We start from the raw sequence: 21,052 nt of genomic DNA, 5'->3' as shown, positions 1-21,052 counted from the left end.
GGTGCAGGTGGCTCATTGGGGTGGTCCAGGTGCAGGGGAAGTGGGGCTTGGCAGGGGGGTTCTGGGTGCGAGGGGGGCTGAGTGAAGCTCGGTGGCAGGGTGGATGCACGGGGCTTAGGCAGATGGAGGGGCAGCTTCCCATACAGTGATCCCTCCCCCTGCAGCTGAAGAGTGATAGGTGTAGCCTGGGGTGAAATCTGGAGGTGGGTCTGACCCAGCCCCAGATGTCATGCAGGGGAAAAGGAAGTTGTCATGGTATAATCCCCACTCTGAACCTTAGCGTCCAAAAAGATGGGGTACCAGCATGAATTCCTCTAAGCTCAATTACCAGCTTAGAACCTGTAGCCCTGCCACCAACCAGGAATTCCAATGCCTGGTACACTCTGGGCCCCCCAAAACCTTGCCCGGGGACCCCCAAGACCCAGTCTCTCTGGATCTTAACACAAGGAAAGTAAACCCTTTCCTTCACCGTTGCTTCTCCCAGGCTTCCCCTCCCTGGGTTACCCTGGAAGACCACTGTGATTCAAACTCCTTGAATCCTGAAACAGAGAGGAAAATGCACCTTCCCCCCCTCCTTCTCTCTTCCCCTCCCAGATTCTCCCTGAGAGAGACAGGTATCCTGGCACAGAGAGAAATCAGCCTCTCTCTCCCTTTTCCCTCCTTTCTCCCCACCAATTCCCTGGTGAATCCAGACCCAGTCTCCTGGGGTCTCACCAGAATAAAAAAACAATCAGGTTCTTAAACAAGAAAAGCTTTTAATTAAAGACAGAAAAAACAGTAAAAATTATATTTGTAAATTTAAAAAAAATGGAATAGGTACAGGGTCTTTCAGCTATAGACACTGGGAACACCCTCCAAGCCTAAGTATACAAGTACAAATTAAAATCTTTTCAGCAAAATACCAATGTGAACTCCTCCCAGCCAAATACACATTTGAACTCCTTCAAGCCAAATACACATTTGCAAAATAAGAAAACAACCATAAGCCTAACTTGCTTTATCTACCTAGTACTCACTAGTCTGAACTTATAAGAGCCTGTATTGGAGAGATTGAAGAGAAACCTGGTTGCACGTCTGATCCCTCTGAGCCCCCAGGGTGAACAACAACCAAAACTAACAGCACAGCACAAAAACTTCCCTCCCTCAAGATTTGAAAGTATCCTGTCCTCTGATTGGTCCTCGGGTCAGGTTATAGCCAGGCTCACTGTTCTTGTTAACCCTTTCCAGGCAAAAGATATATAAAGTACTTCTGTGCTATTAACTTTTCTTATCTGTTTATGACAGAAGTCCTTTCCAGCCCAGCCAGGACTAGCAGCTGAGCATGGCACAGGGTGGGAGCCACCAGCCAGGTCTTCCCCAGTCCTGCCTCCTGCCCTACAGTGATTTACCTCTCTGCCAGCTGCCCTGGGCACCCAAAACATACTGCTGGGGAGAGTTGCATGACTGCTCTTGTTGCTTCCACGTCAGAAAGTCATTTTTCTGTGGGGAAGCAAAGAAATCTGCAGGGGATGTGAACTCTGCACATCTGCAGGAGTGCAGAATTTCCCCAGGAGTAAATACTTCATTTTCCATCATGATAAAGTAGTTCTGAAGACCAATTTTGCTTTCATCTAAAAAATCAAATTAGTCTTCTTCTGATCACAATAAATACCCGCTTGAATCCTAAGCATCTTATACTCCTGAGGGAATTCTGCGCCTCTGCGCACATGCAGAATTCATGTCTAGTGCAGAATTCTTTTTTCTGCAGAAAATACATTCTGCCCAAGAAGTGCTGCAGTTCCACCTTTCCCCCAGCAGAGGCTGCAATGGCACCAGAACAGCCGGCTGACTGGCAGTAACAGCTAGCAGCCAGCTGTGTTTATCACAGCAGCCTGCCCATGGAGGCAGAGTGGGGCACACAGGTCTGCTAAGGAGTCACAGACTGGGGTTCAGAAGGGCTAGTGTGGGGACAGACTGGGGAGCAGGTTAGGAGCTAAAGGGTTAACAGCACTGAGCTGGGGCTGAATGTGATGGGGCTCCCGGGCCACATAGTAATGGGGGAGGGGCAGGGCCATGTGAGGACTGCAGGTAGGAGGGCTTCAGGGGGCACATGGAGAGGAGGGAGGGGGCTCCTGGGCCACATTTGGTGCAGAGTTTATAATATTTTGTTGCAGAATTTTTGTTGCAGAATTGGTGCATAGAAAGACTAGTAGGATGATTAGAGGAATGGAAAATCTATCTTAGGAGAGGACACTCGAGTGTGGCTTGTTTAACTTAATCAAATGAAGGCTGAGGGGAGATATAATTGCTCTCTATCAATACATCGGAGGAGACATGCTAAAAATAAAGATAGCCTTGGCAGTATGAGCTGCAGGACAGGCTAAGTTGCCCTGAGTATGTGCTTATCTGAGACCGTAGGCACCTACTCAGGGTGGCTAGTCCCTCCTGCCACTCACACTGCTGCGACTACATTCTGCTTTTCATATGCTAGCTTGAGGAGAGCTAGCAAAAGTATGTCTCTTTGAGTGACGGATCACACTCCCAACTCCAAGTGTAGATATAGCCCTACTGTCAAGTTCCCCCTTAGCTCTGCTTGGCTCATCATATAGCCCAGGAGTGGGCAAAATTTTTTGGCCTGAGGGCTGCATCGGGTTTCCAAAATTGTATGGAGTGCCAAACAGCCAAGTGTGGGCCGGCCCCGCCCCCAACCAACCCCTCCTGCTTCTTGCCCCCTGACGCCCCCCCCCGGGACTCCTGCCCCATCCAACCCCCTATTCCCTGTCCCCTGACAGCCCCTGGAACCCCTGCTCCTGACTGCCTCCTGCCACTCCATCCAATCCCCCCTTTCCTTCCTGACTGCCCCCCTGACCTCTGCCCTCATTCAACCCCTGTTCCCTGCCCTCTAGCCACCACAACCCCTATCCACTCCCCGGGGCCCCTGCCCCATCCAACCACGCCTTCTCCCTGTCCCCTGACTGCCCCCCGCCGCCCCATCCAATCCCCTCTTTCTTTCTTGATTGCCCCCCCAGACCCTTGCCCCCACTCAACCCCTGTTCCCCGCCCTCTGACTACCCCGACCCCTATCCACACCGCTGCCCCTTGACCACCACCCCGAACTCTGTCCTCTATCCACTGCTCCCTGTCCCCTTACCTTGGTGTCTGGAGCACCCGTGGCTGATGGCGCTACAGCTGCGCCGCCTGGCTGGAGCCAGTGCAGCAGAGAGCACCAGGTCAGGCCCCAGCTCTGCAGCTGCACTGCCCCAGGAGCTCGCAGCCCGCCATCCAGAGTTGTGCTGGCAGCAGGGCGAACTGAGGCTGCAAGGGAGGGGAAACAGCAGGGGAGGGGCTGGGGATGAGCCTCCTGGGGCAGGAGCTCAGGAGCCAAGCAGGTGGGTCCTGCGGGCCAGATATGGCATGCAGATCGTAGTATGCCCACCTCTGATATAGCCTGTTGAATCCTTTTAATTTAATGTACAATAATATATTCTGTTTTGAGTCATCTGTCTCACTCTAGGAAAAATTAATATTTAAGCAGGTGTCCTTTCCGGGCAGATATTCTTCCTTAGTACTATAACCATTGCATGTTTCCAGTTTGATTCAATATGGTATAGACTCTGTTTCCACAAGTAAAATTGCTGTTGTCCACCTCCTGTACCTTCCCAGGATAATTTCAAACACTTCTTTGAACTTTTGGAGGTATCAACTAATTATGCCTGCTCTGTGTTTTCTATCCCTGTCTCAGGGTACAGAAAACTTGTTTTTGTTTTGTTTTTGTGTGATCCGAAGATAACATCTTTTCCATCACCTCTCTCCTTGGATTTTCTGATAACTTATCTCAAAGCGTTTGCTACTTGTAGAAATTCATTCATATCATTCTCTGGGACATAAATGTAAAGAAACCATTCTTGACTTCCTCAGTCTTATCCATTTTTTAAAAATTCCTAGACAAATCATATCCAGTCTATTACACTGCCTAATCGCTAACACAACCAATGTATAGTCTGTAGCTTCTCTTCCTCTAGCTTTATGGACCCTTTTAAAACAGTTTGTCCTTATAAGCTACACGAAAAATTATGGAAGTGTAACATTATTCTTTTCTCAAAAAAACAGTATAATGCATCAAAATCTATAACAATTTTGCAATCTATAGAACTGTGGTAAGGGTTTGTTATAATACAATATCTAGAGCAATGTTAAAGAAATTCAGATGATATAATACTAATCAGCTTCCCAATTTAATGTTTAAGAAAAGAGCCTTCAGTTTCCTTTTGAACAAGCCCAGGTGTTTGAACTATGCAGTTGTAGAGCTGATGTAACATGATCTAAAAATGATTTAGTTCTGCTTTGGCTTCCAGCCAGATAGATATGTCTCAACACTGGTGGTTGCTTTGCTAAGTGTTGGAACCCTCATTTGTTCATTGTTGTCTTGTGATTCTCATTTTCATCTTAGCTATAATTAACTGTTCTGTTCTGGGCACTGAACTGATGAGAGATTTTAAAAGTTGTTTTCATCTAAGAAAGTTCACATTCTTTAGACTGTCTTTGGTTGCAAATGGATGCATTTCTAATAAGGTCACCAGGTCACTTGTTGGGGGCTCATTGTAGATGTGCAGCAGTGCACTTGCAGGACAGCTACAGCTCTTCAAATACTATTTAACAGCTAGCATAACCTCTGAACCGATCCACTCACCAAAGAGCACTAAAAAATCTAAATATTTTTCAGATATCTGTACATTATCTGTAGGTTTTTGTGTATACAGTAAGGTATTAAAGCATTTGGGTTTCTTTGATTTCTTAATCATTAACAGATTTAGCTTTTGGTTGCTTGTGGCGCTGCAAGCTGTTAAAATTTCCATTTGCTTTTTTTCCATTAGCATCAAGAGCAAGCTCTTCGGTGGAACAAAACAAAAATGAGATTACATAGCTTGGTATGTTACAGGCAGCTCTCACATACTAGATCAATATACCAAATTCCTCTATTAAAAAATCATGAGTCAGAACCACAAGTCATGAGATTGGCTTAAAGTTTTTTTTTTTAAATAATATATTCTGAAGTCTTTCAGTTTGCTTTTTGTTTTTTTGAGCCTTCAGGGTTCACATTTTCCAGCTTTTGTTGGCAAACCATGAGGGACAAAAACTTTTCCCCTCCCCTCAATGAAAACTCAAATTCTCACTTAATAATATGACTCCAGGTCCTGGATCTTTCAGAAAAGCACCACATAGAGTAAGACTCACAATAAAATCATGAAAGTTGGCAGCACTGCAAAAGCAAAATCTTCAAGCCGTAAGAACTTATCCAGAAGGGGTGTTGCCTGTTTATAGAACTTCTTCTTTTGACTTAGTCCACTGTGACTTCTATTCCTTCATAGTCATACAACAGTTTTCAGTTGAGTTTTCTTTCTTACCAGTTTGCTTGTGTGTGTCCATGTAATATCAAAGAGGCATCTTTCCATGCATTTCTATTCTTCAGTTTCTGCTCACTTTCCTTAATAAATGTAGGTGATTTGTTGTAGAGAATTTGAGTCAACAGCTATTTATTATTTATATAGTGCCATTTGTAACTTTACTTGCAATATGTTCAGTAGGATGGATTGGGGGGAAATGAGAGAAAGGAAGGCTGGAAAGGAGAAGTTTATGGAAGTCCAGATATAACCGAGTTTGCTGATCTTTTTTGGGAGGTGTAGTGGGGTGGCTGCCCCACTCCTGAAAAATAGGGGTTAAAAACAGACCTGGAAAGGGCTGCAGCTGTGAAAGGCTAGGCTGATTGAGGAAGCAGGCACAGCTGGGGACAGGCCACAGCTGGCCCTATAAAAGGGCTGTGAGCCAGGAGCTGGAGGAGTCTCACTCTAGCCCTGGAGTGGGAAGGGCTAGCTGCTGGGAGCAAGGTATCTGAGGTGGAGCAGTGCTTGGGAAGGGCAAAGGGAGCTGGGGAGCTCCAACCTGGTAAACGCTCAGGCTGCAGAACTTGGTGAAGGCCTACAACAGGTACTGGGGCTGCAGAGGGGCAGTCTAGGGATAGACAAAGGCAATAGGTCCTAACCCCTTGCCAATGATGAATGGCCATTACAGACTGCAGTCTGCCCCAGTGAGTGGGGACTAGATGACTGGCAGTAGTCACGAGGCAAGGTGGGTTTAGAGGGTTGGGGGTTCCCCTGGGAGGGGAGACCCAGAGTGTGGTGGTATTGCTGGGGCAGAACCCTGAGGAAAAGGGCACCGGTGTCCGGGAAGGACAAGGGGCCTGAGGCAGGCAAGACATCAGCCGGCAGAGGGCATGCTGGAACTGGAAAAGAGCTAATTCCAAGGACAACCAGCAGGTGGTGCATCACCATTTAGTCGTCACTTCGCTACACGTGGGGGAGAATGTGGGCATAGATGGTCACCCTGATACAAGGAGAAGGGCAAGAACTGTGGAATTATTGCCTGGATCTGAGAGTTGAGACATGGAAGGTGGAGAAAATGGCGGACTGCTACTGTAGAGCCTGTGTGGCCCATCTCGCCGAGCAGCAACGGGGACTGCTTCAGCTGCTGTGTGGAAGAGTACATGGACCTCTTTGGGGACCAGGCACCTGAGGGTAGAGGCTGGTGCCAGGGCCTAAAACCTGTTTTGCCTGTGGGCAACCGGGACAGTATAAACAGGAGTGCCCCTTCCGGAATGGAGCAAAGAGGCTCCACCCGGGAAAATGGGGAGCTGCCAGAGTGCCCCCTGTGAAGTCAACAAGGGGCTCCAAATGTGTTGGGCCTGTGGGGAGCCTGGGCACAGGATGAGGGAGTGCCCCTACGGGACTCACAGGGCCCAGGCTTGCCCTGAGGTGGCCAAAGGAAGGCACTGGATGTGCTTCCTGTGCCACAAGGGGAGCCAGGTAAGACAGCCTTGCACCCAGAGAAGAAGGGGGAGGCTGGAGGATCGGACTTCATCTGGGACTGGCCAAAGGGAAGTGGCAGTGTGGACCAAGACCCCAGAGAGAAAGGGGCTGGGGCAGAGAGGCCTCAGCTAAACCTGGGAACCCATGCGGGAGCAGGATGATCTGTAGTGGGGACCCAGACAGACAGGGGACCCCACAAAGGAGCAGGACTGGCTACGGTGGGGACCCAGATGGTAGAAGAAGGAAGCAGGTTTCTCCTTTTAATAGAAAACCTGTGGCAGGAGAGAGACCTCCTGCAGGCGCAGCTAAGAGGGAAGCTAGGGGGATAAAGACACACCTCTCCCCCTTCCTCCTGTGGTCTTAAGTGGGAGGGTATGTAGTGGGGCAACTCCCCCACTCCTGAAGAACTAGGGTTAAAAGCAGACCTGGAAAGGGCTGTGGCTGTGAAAGGCTAGGCTGATTGGGGAAGCAGGCATAGCTGTGGACACACCCCAATCAGGCCACAGCTGCAGACTGCAGTCTGCCCCAGTGAGTGGGGGCTAGATGACTGGCAGTAACCACTGAGGCAAGGTGGGTTTAGAGGGTTGGGAGTTCTCCTGGGAGGGGAGACCCAGAGTGTGGATACTGCTGGGGAAGAACCCTGAGGAAAAGAGCACTGGGGTCCAGGAGGGACAAGGGGCCTGAGGCTGGCGAGACATCAGCCGGCAGAGGGCACTCCATAGCTGGAAAAGAGCTAATTCCCAGGACAACCAGCAGGAGGCACTGCACCGGTGAGTCGTCACTTGGCTACAGAAGGGTATAGACCCAGCACAGCCAGTTCCAAGTTTCAGACCTAGAACAAGAGCGTTCTGGGAGATATAGCTCCACAAGAGATGCTAGGAATCACAGGCTGTGCAGCAATCCATGTGTGGAGATGAGAGTTATAAAAGAGATTTTTTTCCTGGGATGCCATGTTTCAGAAATCATGAGTCAGACTTCCCAAGATCATAAGATTGGCATAAAAATCATAAGATTTTTTAAAAAAATATATTTTTGCTTACCTTCTGTTTTTGTAATCTTTTGAGGGTAAACCTCCCATCCTCAATTTGCATGTGATCATTTCAGCTTCAAAATTTTACCCTTAAATACATGCATGAAAAGCAGGCTTTTTCCTCAAGCTCCTGTGCATGTGGATTCTACTCATGGATGTGCTGGCACCCCTGCCTAAAAAATTGGACTTTTTTTTCTAGTAGTGCTCTCTAAGGGTTGTGCATGCATTTGTCATGCTCCCCTCCCAAAAGTGTAAGGAGCAGCATGACCCAATCACCAGCCAGTTCCTTCTGACCTCCTGGGGAGTGGAACCCTACTTGAGAAGAAGTTATATAAACTTTGTTATAGTGCCTAGGGCTGATAGAGTTGTGGGGGCTGGTATCAAAGGATTATGAAGTGCTTAAAGAACAGTGACGTTAGGCTAAAAAGCCAGAAGTAGCCAATCCCAGGAGGGAAGTTAAAAAACTATTAAAGTGAAGGAAGAAGCCATGATATGGCTATGACCTATGACCAGGATTCCCAAGAGAGAGTGGAAGAAAGCCCCCTTTCACTCTTCTGTATCAATAAGGGAAGTTTGTTGGATAGACAGGAAGTACCGTATCTTAGAGATGTTATGCAGAAAGAATCTGCAAGATTTAGTCATAGCCTGGATGTGAAGACCTAGAGAGAGCCTGGATGTGAAGACCTAGAGAGAGGCCATGTCAAAGATGACACCCAGGTTATGGGCCCAAGTGATAGGATAATGGTGTTGTCCACAGTGATCAAGAAAGGAAATAGCAAGAAGGGCTTGTGGGGTGGTGGAGAGCTTGAGCTTTGTTTTAACAATGTTGAGGTTAATGAGCTTGAACTGATGGCTAGACATCCAGAAGGAGATATCTGAGAGACAGGCCAAGATTTTCATTGGCCCTGCCCTTTGGATGGTCATAGGAACTCCTCACAAATATAGAAAGTTGACACTATTAACTGAAGACTTTCCATACTTTTACTGTGCTTGTAGTTAGCCATGTAAACTTCCTCTGAGATCCAAATACCCTTTCTTATGAATCAAATCTTTTGAAATATGTAATATCCATAATGGATCTGTATCCCTTATAGCTCTTCTTTCAGTACTAATAAAGAGGCTTGGGAAAATGAAAGAAGTCTGTGTAAAATAAACAGTAGGGGAATTTTAGAAAAGAAGTATTAGATCCGGAAGGTAGATTGTATACATTAGTGACTGGTAAGTATTTTCCATGGCCATAGTTATAGCTCAAAAGGTAACCTAGACAGGCTAGACACTTTGAAAGGAAATAGGAAAGCCTCTCATCACGCATATTGGTGAGGCTTTATTTTTTACTACTCATAAAAGACACAGTATGTCTAAGGTTGCCTGCCTTATTGAACCTCTGGAGAAAAAAATCTCTCTTTACATTTCTCAGCTGGATCCTGCAAGTTGTTTCTCAGTGCAATTGTGACTGGTCAACTCATGAGATAAGTCACTCTGTCACCATGCCAGAATTCAGAATTTTCCCCAACATATTTCACATAAAGCACATTGGAGCAAATGCTAAAATAATCCTGACTTTTTAGCACTAGAGGATTAAGTTAGCTTTTATATTTTTAATTAAGTTCTTTCTAAATCCTAGAAATTCTTAAAGGATTGTTTTTTATGCCCTTTAGGCATTTTGGATTGTATTCCAAAAGCTGAAAAGTTTGTGAAATGACACATTCTGTAGCAACAAGCTAAGCTAGGTTGAAGTATCTGTTTTGGTTTGCAGGAATTTTAAGATAAAACCTGATGTTCTCTCCAGTATTTATACTGGTCATTTATAATTAGAAAAGAATTTCCAAATTCCTCCACTTCAAATTGTAATAATTGCAGGTGCATCCACACTAGAATCAGGAACCTGTGCAGAAGAGTATGACACATGGGGTGAAATCCTGGCTCCATTTAAGTCAATGAGAGTTTTGCCATAGACTTAAATGGGGCCAGAATTTCACCCCTGGCCTCTATGTGAAGCCAAACCTCAGGTAAATGTCCTGTGATAGAATGGCCATGTATGTGCTTTCAGAGACCTGATATCCCAAAGGTGATCATGCTTTAAGTGAACAATCAGGCCACTCTGATCAACATCAACAAAAATGGAGGGAGAAGGTTTCTTCTCCTTTGAAAGTGGAACTGGGCAGTTAGGCCCTTCGCCTAGACTTCACTGGCGCAAGTTGGCACCTGAGGCCTTGTTGACATCGACAGCACCACCTTGGCAGCACAGCCAGTGGCCTCATTGGAGCATGTGGGGAGTGCCGGTCATAGTGATGACCCCTGCATACCACTCATCTGCCGCCGCCTTGGAGCAATAGCTGGTGGCACTGACAGCACCAGGCTCAGCGGTCATGGCATGCTTGGAGGTCAAGCTAGAGGAGACTGCACTGACCCCTAAGTCTCCCTCCCCTACAGGGGAAGATGCCTCCCCTGGCAGTACAGTCATCATCTTCGTCTGCAGTTGAGGCGGTTGCGGAACCCTCAAGGGCCAGCCTGCCAGCTGATTTTAAAGGACACCAGGCCCTGCTTCAAAGGGTGTCTGAGAACTTGGGCCTAGAGGTGGAGGAAATGGCTGAGCAGGTTAACACCTTGTTTAATGTCCTGTAAACCTCTACCTCGCCCACGTCGCACTACCAGTTTATGATGGTGTCCTCAAAATTGCCACAGCCCCCTGGCAAACTCCCTCATCCATCCCTCCCACCCTGAAAAGGACTAAAAAGAAATATTTTATCCTGGCCAAAGGGTTTGAGTACCTTTCCAGCAACTGTGCCCTGGGCTTGCTGGTGGTCTCTGCAGCCAATGAAAAGTATAAGAAAGAACATATCAGCTCGACCCCCAAAAATAAAGAGGCCAAAAGATTGGACCTGTTTGGAAGGAAAATGTGTTCAGCTGCCAGCCTCCAATTCCGGGTGGTGAACCATCAGGCCCTCCTAGAAAGATAAAATTTTAACTTACTGGTCTCTCTCTGTAAGTTCAAGGAGTCCCTACTGCAGGGAATTCAGCACCCTGGTGGAGGAGGACACCATGGTGGCTCTGTGCTTCCTCCTAATGGCATGGGACATGGCTGACTCAGCAGTTCGGGTGGTCGAATTGGTAGGGTTATGAGGTGCAGCTCTTGGCTTCAGACTGCTGGCCTCTCCCAAGAGATGCAGACCTTGATCCAAGATGCAGACCTCCCATTCAATGGGATCGGTCTTTTTTCAGAGCAAGAGGATGCAAGGCTGCATGGGTTGAAAGACACTTGGGCTACCCTTCGCTCATTGGGCATGCATATGCCCCAGTCTGCAGGAAAGCAGTTCCGGCCACCTCTGCCACATAGGCCTTGGCAATCTCATCCTGGGTCTACAAGGAGAAGAGACAGAGATGTTAGTTTCAGCTGCTGCCCTCCTTCCTCCTCCCACTCATCTGTGCCACCTGGCCCGGCAAAGCACCCTGGGGTCCAGAAACGCTCATTTTGAAGGTGTGCTCAAGAGCAACACCCCAGGATCTACCCCATTCTTTCCTCAACCATCTTCGTCCGTACCGTCCGGCCTAGTCATGGGTCACCTCAGACCATTGGGTGCTGGAGATAGTGTCTCAAGGTCATACCGTGCAGTTTTCAGCCACCCTTCCCTCCTACCATCTCTCTTTTTTGTCCCTCTTCAGGGACCCTTCTCATGAGCAAGAGGTTAAGAACCTCCTGCACATGGAGGTGGTGGAGGAGGTCCCTCTGGACATGACAGGAAAGGGATTCTACTCCCATTATTTCCTAATCCCAAATGCAAAAGGAAGCCTCAGAGCCATTTTGGACCTGTGACACCTCAACAAGCGTCTCAAGAACTTGAAGTTTCCGATGGTCTCCCTGTTCTCCATCATCACTTCCCTGGATTGAGGAGACTAATGTGCCGCCTTCGACTTGAAGGACACTTATTTCCATATTCCAAGGTCTCAGACGTTTCCTCCATTTCATACTGGGCAAACACTATTTCCAATTTATGGTGCCGCTCTTTGGCCTCTCATTGGCTCCAAGGATCTTCACAAAATGTATGGCGCCACTGGCCACTTACCTGAGATGTCAAGGGGTCCAGGTCTTCACATATCTCAATGACTGGCTCTTCAAGGGCAGGTCTTGGGAACAAGTACAGAGGAGCCTCGATCTGGTGCGTTCCACTGGCCGCGATCTGAGTCTGTTGTTAAACGATCAAAAGTCCATCTTAAGGCCAGTCCAACGAATAGAGTTCATCCAGGGCAGTTCTCAACTCCACACGAGCTAGAACCTTCCTTCCAAAGGTTCGTTTTGAGACCATGTCAGACTTGATCTGCCATGTGAAGAGCCACCCACTCACCACAGCTCACACCTGCCTGCGGTTGTTTGGCCACATGGCCCCCTGTACATACGTGGTCAGTCATGCCCGGTTCCACTTCTGGCCTCTGCAAGCTTGGCTGGCATCAGTTTACATCCCGAACAGACACGACTTAGATTGGGTAGTCAGGATGCCGGATCACATTCTGTCATCTTTGGAGTGGTGGTTGAACCCTGAGTCAATGTTAAAGGGAGTTCCCTTCGTGGCCCTGCATATCAGTGTCAGGTTCACCTGGCCTGCCAGGCCTTCTTGCCCCACCTGAGGGGCAAGGTGGTGCAGATCCTCATGGACAATACCGTGCAATGTATTACATCAACAGGCAGGGCAGCACCAGGTGATTAGCCCTTTACCAAGAAACTCTGAGCCTTTGGGACTTCTGTATGCAGCATGCATTCATCTGGTAGCCGCGCACCTGCCCGAGACCAGAAATGTGCTAGCAGATTGCCTCAGCAAGACCTTTCTGTCTTGCCACGAGTGGCCACGCCACACAGAGGCAGCCAGTATGATCTTCTAAAAGTGGGGAACTCCCCAGGTGGATTTGTTTGCATCCCATCAGAACAGGAAATGCCACATGTTCTGTTCACTCCAGGTGATGGATGGGGGTTCCCTGTAAGATGCTTTCCTGCTCCCATGGTTGGGGGCCCTGATGTATGCCTTCCCACCAGTGCTGTTGATCCACAGTGTCCTCATGAAGATCAAACAGGACAGGGTGAAGGTTACCTTGATAGCCCCCAAATAGCCTCGCCAGCACTGGTTCGGCATGCTGCTGGAGCTTTCGGTAGCTGCCCTGCTGCCGCTCCCTCTCTGGCCAGACTTGCTGTCCCAGGACCACAGCAGTATGCACCCAAACCTGGAGGCATGGTACTTTTTGGTATGGCTACTGCATGACTGAATGCAGAAGAGTGGGAATGCTCAACGCGGGTGCAGCAGGTCTTGCTAGGTAGCAGGAAGCCCTTCATCAGAGGGACTTACCTGGCCAAGTTGAAAAGATTCATGTGCTGGGCTTCGGAATGAGGCATCCGGGCTGAGCAGGCCTCGGTACAGGTGATCCTGGATTATCTCCTGCACCTCAAACTTCAGGGCTTGTCCCTGTCATCGATCAGGGTCCACCTGTCTGCTATTTTGGCCTTCCACCCTCTGTTCCATGGCAGGTCGGTCTTTGCTCATGACATGACGGCCCAGTTCTTGAAAGATCTGGAGCATCTATACCTTCATGTCCAGGACCCTGTCCCTCCCTGCAATTTGAATCTTGTGCTGTTGAGATTCATGAGGCCTCCCTTCAAATCTCTGGCTTCCTACTCTCTTCTCCTTCTCTCCTAGAAGGTTTCGTTCCTTGTGGCGGTTAAGTCTGCCCGCAGGGTGTCTCAGATCAGGGCACTTGCTTCAGAACCGCCCTATACCATATTCTACAAAGATAAGGTCCAGTTGTGGCCCTGCACAAGGTAGTTTCCAAGTTTCATACCAGCCAGGACATAGACTTACTGGTCTTCTTTCCAAAGCCCCATAAATCTGAAGAAGAATGCAGGTTACATACCCTGGATGTCAGGAGGGTGCTGGCCTTCTATATGGACAGGACAAGGCCGTTTCGCAGTCAGCGCAGCTGTTTGTTGTGCTGGCAGACAAGATGAAAGGTCGCCCAGGATCTGCTCAAAGTATTTCATCCTGGATCACAACCTGCATCTGATACTGCTATGAGCTGACAAATGTGCCTCCACTGGCGATAGTCAAGGCACATTCGTGGCTCAGGTGCGGATCCAAGTGATTTGTAGAGCTGATACCTGGTTGTCTGTCCACATATTCACGTCCCAGTGTGTGCTTACCCAGCAGGCCCAGGAGGATGCTGGCTTTGGCAGAGCAGTGCTGCAAGCTGCAAGACTATGAACTCCAAGCCCACCTCCATTTGCACTGCTTGTGAATCACCTAGAATAAAATTGACATGAGCAAGCACTCAAAGAAGAAAAAACGGTTGCCTATCTTTTTATTATTGTTCTTTTAGATGTTTTCCTCATGTCCATTCCATTACCATCCTACTGCCCCTCTGTCGGAGTTGCCGACAAGAAGGAACTGATAGCATAGGGTCAGCAGCGCCTGACACATGGGTGCGGCACTTAAGGGGGTGCCACTGCCATCCCTCTGGGTACCACTAAGGCAAAAATCTCTGACCGCACATGTGGGTGCGCACACACCTACAATGGAATGGACATGAGCAACACATCTCAAAGAACAGTTATGAAAAGGTAGGTAACTGTTTTTTCCTCAAATGAACCACACCCAGGCTGGAATTCTGCTACTCTTCTGAAACCTACACAGAGTTTGTGTTGTTCTGGACAGGAAAAATTCAGACCACAGTGGAAGTTAACACCTTTCCCATTCCATGGAGGACATTCAGGTTTACCTTGTTTCCATTTCTCTTTAGTTGCAAAACTTCTGACTAAGCTCCACAAAGACTAAGTGTCCATATAAATCCAAACAGATTTGGTTGAGTTACAAACTGTTCAAAATCACCATTTCCCATCTGTGTTTTTTTCACAACAGCTTGTTCGTGGCTTGTAGTAAAAATCCTGAACATCCCAACACTGTACGCACTGCCTTACTTCATTATGCCACAAATAGTGCACTTCTTGGCAGGACACAGTCAACACAGATCCTCCCCCCATGAACCAGGAGACTCTGAATTGAAGTCTCACTTCTTTTACTGACTAGTGTTAATAGTTCTGTGTCTTGTGCAACCTTTATTCTTGAGCAAGGCCTTCTACCCCATTGAGTAGTTATACAGGCTGGAAATATAACCCAACTCTCAGCTGTTTAGCCTGGCTACTTTAGAAGGAATTTGTCAAATCTAAACACTCAACTATACAGCATTTCAAATGGACCTAATCATGAATTTGTAATCCACTATTTGAGCTTGTTACCCATCTTCTAGTGGCTGGTGCACAATGGAGAACAATCTATTTCTACTGCCAGCTTTTATAGTTAATCCTTTCACTTTAGTGGCATAGATGTTGAATATCCAGAAGCCAAATCCTGCTGATGAGAGGGAGGTTGTTACATTTGCACATAACAGAATTCATTTTCTTTTTTAAAAAATCCTAGCAAATTACATACCATTCTTTCAATGTAGGGGGTTTTTTTGGTATGATTTCAGAGGTCTGAACATTAGGAAATGCAAAAATTAAGATTGTCCATGCAATGTTAATTCTACCTCCTTGTTTATATACATTATGATATAGGCTTTAATTACAGGATCACATACTATTTTTTTTCAGACTCTGCCTCATTCAATGCACAAGATGGTTGGTGTTCAGAGAATGAATCTAGGGTGTGCAGTGAGTGAGGCTGTTGTTTGTAAGAACCCCTGCTTTATTTGTTGCAGACGTTGGAAGGTGTGTGGTGAATGCAAGAAGAGAAAGGATTGTCTCATAGCTAAGGGAGTTAAATGCCATCCTGGAGAACTGGATTCTATCCCAGACTCTGTCATAGAGTTCTTATGTGATGCAGGGCAACTAACTTAAACCATACTTTTCACAGATGACCATTAATTGTGTGTTCCTCGTATTCTGAGTGCTCAGTTTTAGACACCTGGAGCCTGTTTTCAGAAGAGCTGAGTGCTCACAATTGCGGTTGAATTCACCCAGAGCATTTGAGGCTCAATCTTTCTTGCAGAAAGGTTGTATGGTCTGAAAGAATGAGCTGAGCATAGGGTTGGGCATCAGGAAATTCCTGAGTTTGAATCCTGGCTCTTCCACTGATTTACTGTGGAGCATATCACTTTGTGTTTCTGTTTCTCTGTCTGTAAGATGTTTACTCAGCTACTTCATGGGATGTTCAAATGATTAATTAGTTAAACTCTGCACAGTCTTTTAAATATAAAAATGCTAAGGACGCTGAGAAATCAGGCCTAAGGGGTGTCAGTTTAGGCAGCCGATCATTAAGATACCCAGAATTAGTTGATATTTTTGTATGTACTGTAATTGTAGCCATGTCAGTCCCAGGATATTAATTAAGTTCACAGTATATCTGAAGAAGAGCTTTGTGTAGCTCAAAAACTTGTTTCTTTCACCAGCAGATATTACCTTACTCGATAAAAGATATTACATCACCCAGACTGATATTTTCGCCTTAATCTCCCTGCCTCGGTCTCTGTCTGAGAAAGCCCTCACTACTGGATAGGGTATTGAGGAAATACATTCTTTAATGTATTTTAGGCCCAGATAGTATAGTGATGAGCCACAGAAAAGCTAATGAGGCAAGTATTAATTCCATATTCATTGCAGGGTTTGGATATGGTACAGTAAATAAAGTAAGGGGACCACATATTGAATGAAAAGTATTAAGAGACATATTGAACAACTTCCTTATTCAGTGAACACAGTTCAGCTAGACCAACCAGCTGGCCAGTCAGAACATAGTTTTAGTGAATCAGTGTCCCCAGCCATATTTAAATTTGAATTAATTCCTGAGAGGAAGAGAGCAACCACAGAATCTAGTTGAAAAGAACTTTTATATATTGAGATTTTTGTGAGATAGAGAAATTCTATTGAAGGATTGAGCAACTGAAGTTGGCAGAATCAGACTGTGTAACAGTGGACTTTTGAGGAGTTGAATAAAAGGGATAATTTTGTCTAATTTTGTGTCCAATATTTTTTAGGTACAAGCCTATGCAGAAAGTGGATGGAGTTGCAGATGGTTTCACAGGAAGTGGTCAGCAGACAGGCACATCTGTTGAGCAAACTGTAATTGCCCAAAGTCAACATCATCAACAGTTTTTGGGTATGTGAGGGTACATTATGCTGGTGTACAAATAAAAATAAACATCTGGCATCACCATGAATGCTAAGTCATACCATTACCACAATTCTCTCTATACTTAGGGTGTCCCATTAAAACTGTCATTCATATTGGGGCACCCAGAAGCTAAGTTCCCACTAAGCTGCATGGCTACCTACTAAGCCCCACACAGAGGCTCAGGGCTGCAGCGGGGAGAGGCACCTGTCCCCCAGCATGGACCTGTTGTGGCGAGGAGAGGCGCCCCTCTCTCCACCAGCCCCAGCACGGACCTGCTCCGGACTTGCTGCGGCTGGGGGAGAGGCGCTCCGGCCCCAACCCAGCCCCAACACGGACCTGCCTTAGCCAGTGGAGAGGTGCCTCTCCCACCCCCGTAGCCCAGGTGCTGCTGCAGGGAGGAGAGATGGGGGAGTCCTCTCTCCCCAATGTATCCCCCAGGCAGCCTGCACCCCAAACCCCTCATCCCCAGCCCCACCTCAGAGCCTGCATCCCCAGCCGGAGCCCTCCTGCCTCTGCACCCCAACCCTCTGCCCCAGCCCTCATCCCCAGCCCCACCCTGGAGCCCTCACCCCCCACCCCGTGCCTCAATCCTCTGCCCCAGCACTGAGCCACCCTCCCACACTCCGAACCCCTCGGCCCCACCCCCACCACATGAATTTTGTTATGTGCACCAATATGGAGGTGATGTGTCACACATCACCTCCATATTGGTGCACATAACAAAATTCATTCCACATATGCGTGGGAAAAATTAGAGGGAACACTGCCCAGAAGTTATGTACAGAAACTATATGCTCTACATCATGAAGCTTATGCAAGATTTCACATTTCACATACCTAATGTATGTATAGAAGAAAAGTTGTGCAAAATCCATATTTGCACTATACTTGTAAACATATACTGCAACAAATTTACTATATATATTGTGTGCCAAATTTACAGTCAGACTTAAAACTGATGCCTTAATATTTGTGCTCACACCCATTGTATGCTTCACTCCTGAATGTGTGTGTAAAATGGGGTTGCATTCAAGCTTTGCAATTGCAATGTAGCCATTACTAGTTGGAAAAATTGCCATGTATGCTATATTTTTTAATGATATAATCTATACTGTTGTAGACTGAAAGGACCAAAATTTGAAAACTTGTGGTCCAAGGTCTACATACACAAAAATGTGCAATTTGTGCATATATCAGTTCATGAGGCATTTACCATAGGTGAACATATAAATCAGACATATGCACACAGCAGTGGTAATTTAATAACTATTTGCATATATAACCACCTGATTTGAACATGCCATTACATAATTGCACACGTAGTGTTAGGCTCATAAACTGGGATTTTTAAAAGCACTCATTGGCCTAACTTGGCTACCATTGATTTCAATGGGAGCATATGTAGGCCAGTGGTGTTTTTGAAACTTGCACCCATAACTGGTCACACATTTTTTTTTCTTTTTTATGCAATATACTGAAAGTACACATTAGGTATGCATTAAAGTCCATTAAATTCCAAATGTAAACACTGAATATTCTGACAAATGTGCTACTGAATGTACTAAAACTGTTCAATAGTGCAAAATAAAACCTAGTCAATGTGAATATGCTATAAACTCACATATTGTTCTTTATTCCGTGATTTACTGAAAATATCTTGTAGACTGAATACCGTAGTGCTTGCCTTTGATGTGCAGACATGAAGGATATATATAACTTCATTTTAGCATGTTATGTATCCTACAGTATAATATATCTCCTACTTAAAAAAAGTTTGTTTAAAATTTTGTGTTGATAATTTTTTTATTGCTATTTATAAAAATAAGGAAGTCTTTGTTCTTCAGGTACTATGACCTTTTAAAAATTATTTCTTTGTATCATTTTTAAATGTTTTCCTAATTAAACTATAATTGGCACCATCCACAATAGCTTTCTTCCATTATGTTGTCATGGAAACAGATGCATCTCGAGTACTTCCAGAGTTTGGAGAAGTTGAAATAGCTTCTTTGCCAGATGGTACTACGTTTGAGGATATCAAATCACTGCAGAGTCTTTATAGAGAGCACTGTGAGGTAAGAAGGATGTATTTCATATACACTGTTTTACCTTTGATTCTTTCACTAGAAGTCAAACACTCTCAATGCAATTTGACAATACAAAACATATTACGGGTAGCCTGAGAGTGTCTAACTTGTCTAAAAAGCAGTTTGTTTATTCAGTTCTAATGGAAATTTTACAATAAGATTTTTCTGGAGTCTCTCATTTTGTAAGAATAGCCAATGTTAATATATTTTATAGAATATTCGAGAATGAAAATTAGTTTCAGTTTTTAAAAAGTTTGTTCTTGAACTTTTTTCAGTTAGAGAAATTAGATTTCAGATTTTGCATACAATATTTTGGTTTTGCTGTGGGAGTATAAATCTAATTAAATTAATCATTATTTTTTACATTAAGAAACAAATATTTTTTTCAAGTATTACACAAACAAGTTTCCTGAGATGAGTGCTTTAAGCCACGGTTCATCTGGAATATTTCTGTGGCTATTACAACTATTTCAAATAATGATGTGAAATGGAAAGGATAGGAACCTTCAGTGCAGAAGTAGTTATGTCGAATTTATTTTGTCTCCCTTGATTTTTTAGCTATTTTAAAAGTTTTGCTTATCTGAATTCACCAAATATGTTTGTTTTGGGTAGACTTTCTCTTTTTTTGCCTCATATTCACTTATACTTTGATTAGTGTATCTCTCTGCACATACTGGATATATAATCTGATCATTGGTTAGATTAGAAAAATGCATTTCACCACTATTCCACCTAATTAGGCAAAATATAGCCAGTATATAAATGTTGTCATTACATACCCTGCTAACGAAAATTTAGGTAGAAGATTACCTGCACTTGCTTTATTTTTTTTTTTTTTCAGGCAATATTGGATGTTGTAGTGAATCTTCAGTTTAGCCTGATAGAAAAATTGTGGCAAACTTTCTGGCGCTATTCTCCCTCCACTCAAGCTGATGGCACTGCTATTAGTGAACCGAGGTCAGTAAATGTCTCTTTTATTGGTTATCATCATCCTTTAATTGCAGATGTCAAATCAAATAGAAATATAGTTTTACATACTAACTGGAAACCTAACATGCTATCATTAATTTACCAGGTTAAATTAATGCTGTCTAAAACATTTGTCCATGCTAACTAGTGTTTACCACAAATTACTTTTTTGAAATGATTGTATGTGTATGTCTTACCATTTTGTTTGACTTGGATGACTATGATAGAGGTATCTTTCATAACATATTCAATGTTTCTGAGATAAAAGGACCATTCTTATCATACCTCTGCATAAGTTTTGTGCTGTAGCAGAAATTTGAAGGCCATTTTTTAGTCTCATATGACACAAGGTGCAGCAGTGCTGTTGGGTGTGGTTCAGACATCTGTAATGTTTTATTAAATAAAATATTTTAAAGTCCATTGTTTTTCTATCTTCATGTATATGCATTTTCATTTATTCATTTGATACATTTGTTCACACCAGCAATCTGAGTGAAATAGAAAGTCGACTTCCGAAAGCAAAGCTGATTACTCTGTGCAAAAATGAGACTATTCTGAAATGGATGTGTAACTGTGACCATGTGATGTACCAGGCTTTGGTGGAGATTCTCATTCCTGACGTCCTTAGACCTATTCCTAGTAAGTTGAACACAGATGACGTCTTGTAAGGGTTTTTTTTTTGTCTGGTGATCTTATGCCTACAATATCTCCCAGGAAACCTTTGGGAGTGATTTTGAAGGCTACAGGAGTAGTATATGTGGTCACTCCTAGTTTTATAGTGTAGAAAGGTAGTAGTAGGTGTATGTATTGTATTTAAAGAAAAAGGGATTGATGATTTCACCACATGTATAAGAGGATAGAAACAGGCTTCCAGAAGTTTTCAGGATACATTTTCCTAAAAAAATATGCTTTTGTCATTGTATGTTATTTATTTTGTTATACTTTAGTATCAAAAAAGTTGTTCCTTTTACTCTAGTCTAC

General features: G+C 45.0%; 1 protein-coding gene across 3 annotated transcripts in view; it reads left to right on the top strand.

Moving 5' to 3' along the window:
* RFX3 (regulatory factor X3) overlaps positions 1-21,052 on the top strand; it is a 126,197-nt gene that overhangs the window by 84,900 nt on the left and 20,245 nt on the right. For all 3 annotated transcript variants that reach the window (XM_030566805.1, XM_030566806.1, XM_030566804.1), the window contains 4 exons: positions 16,882-17,003; positions 18,978-19,090; positions 19,944-20,059; positions 20,556-20,710. In XM_030566805.1, the coding sequence (XP_030422665.1) occupies positions 16,882-17,003; positions 18,978-19,090; positions 19,944-20,059; positions 20,556-20,710 (506 nt within the window). The remainder of the gene's footprint in view (positions 1-16,881; positions 17,004-18,977; positions 19,091-19,943; positions 20,060-20,555; positions 20,711-21,052) is intronic.

This window comes from Gopherus evgoodei, chromosome 6, assembly GCF_007399415.2.
Source record: "Gopherus evgoodei ecotype Sinaloan lineage chromosome 6, rGopEvg1_v1.p, whole genome shotgun sequence".
NCBI lineage: Eukaryota > Metazoa > Chordata > Testudines > Testudinidae > Gopherus > Gopherus evgoodei.
The sequence above is the reverse complement of the archived record's forward strand: the minus strand, read 5'-3'. Positions and strand labels throughout refer to the sequence as shown.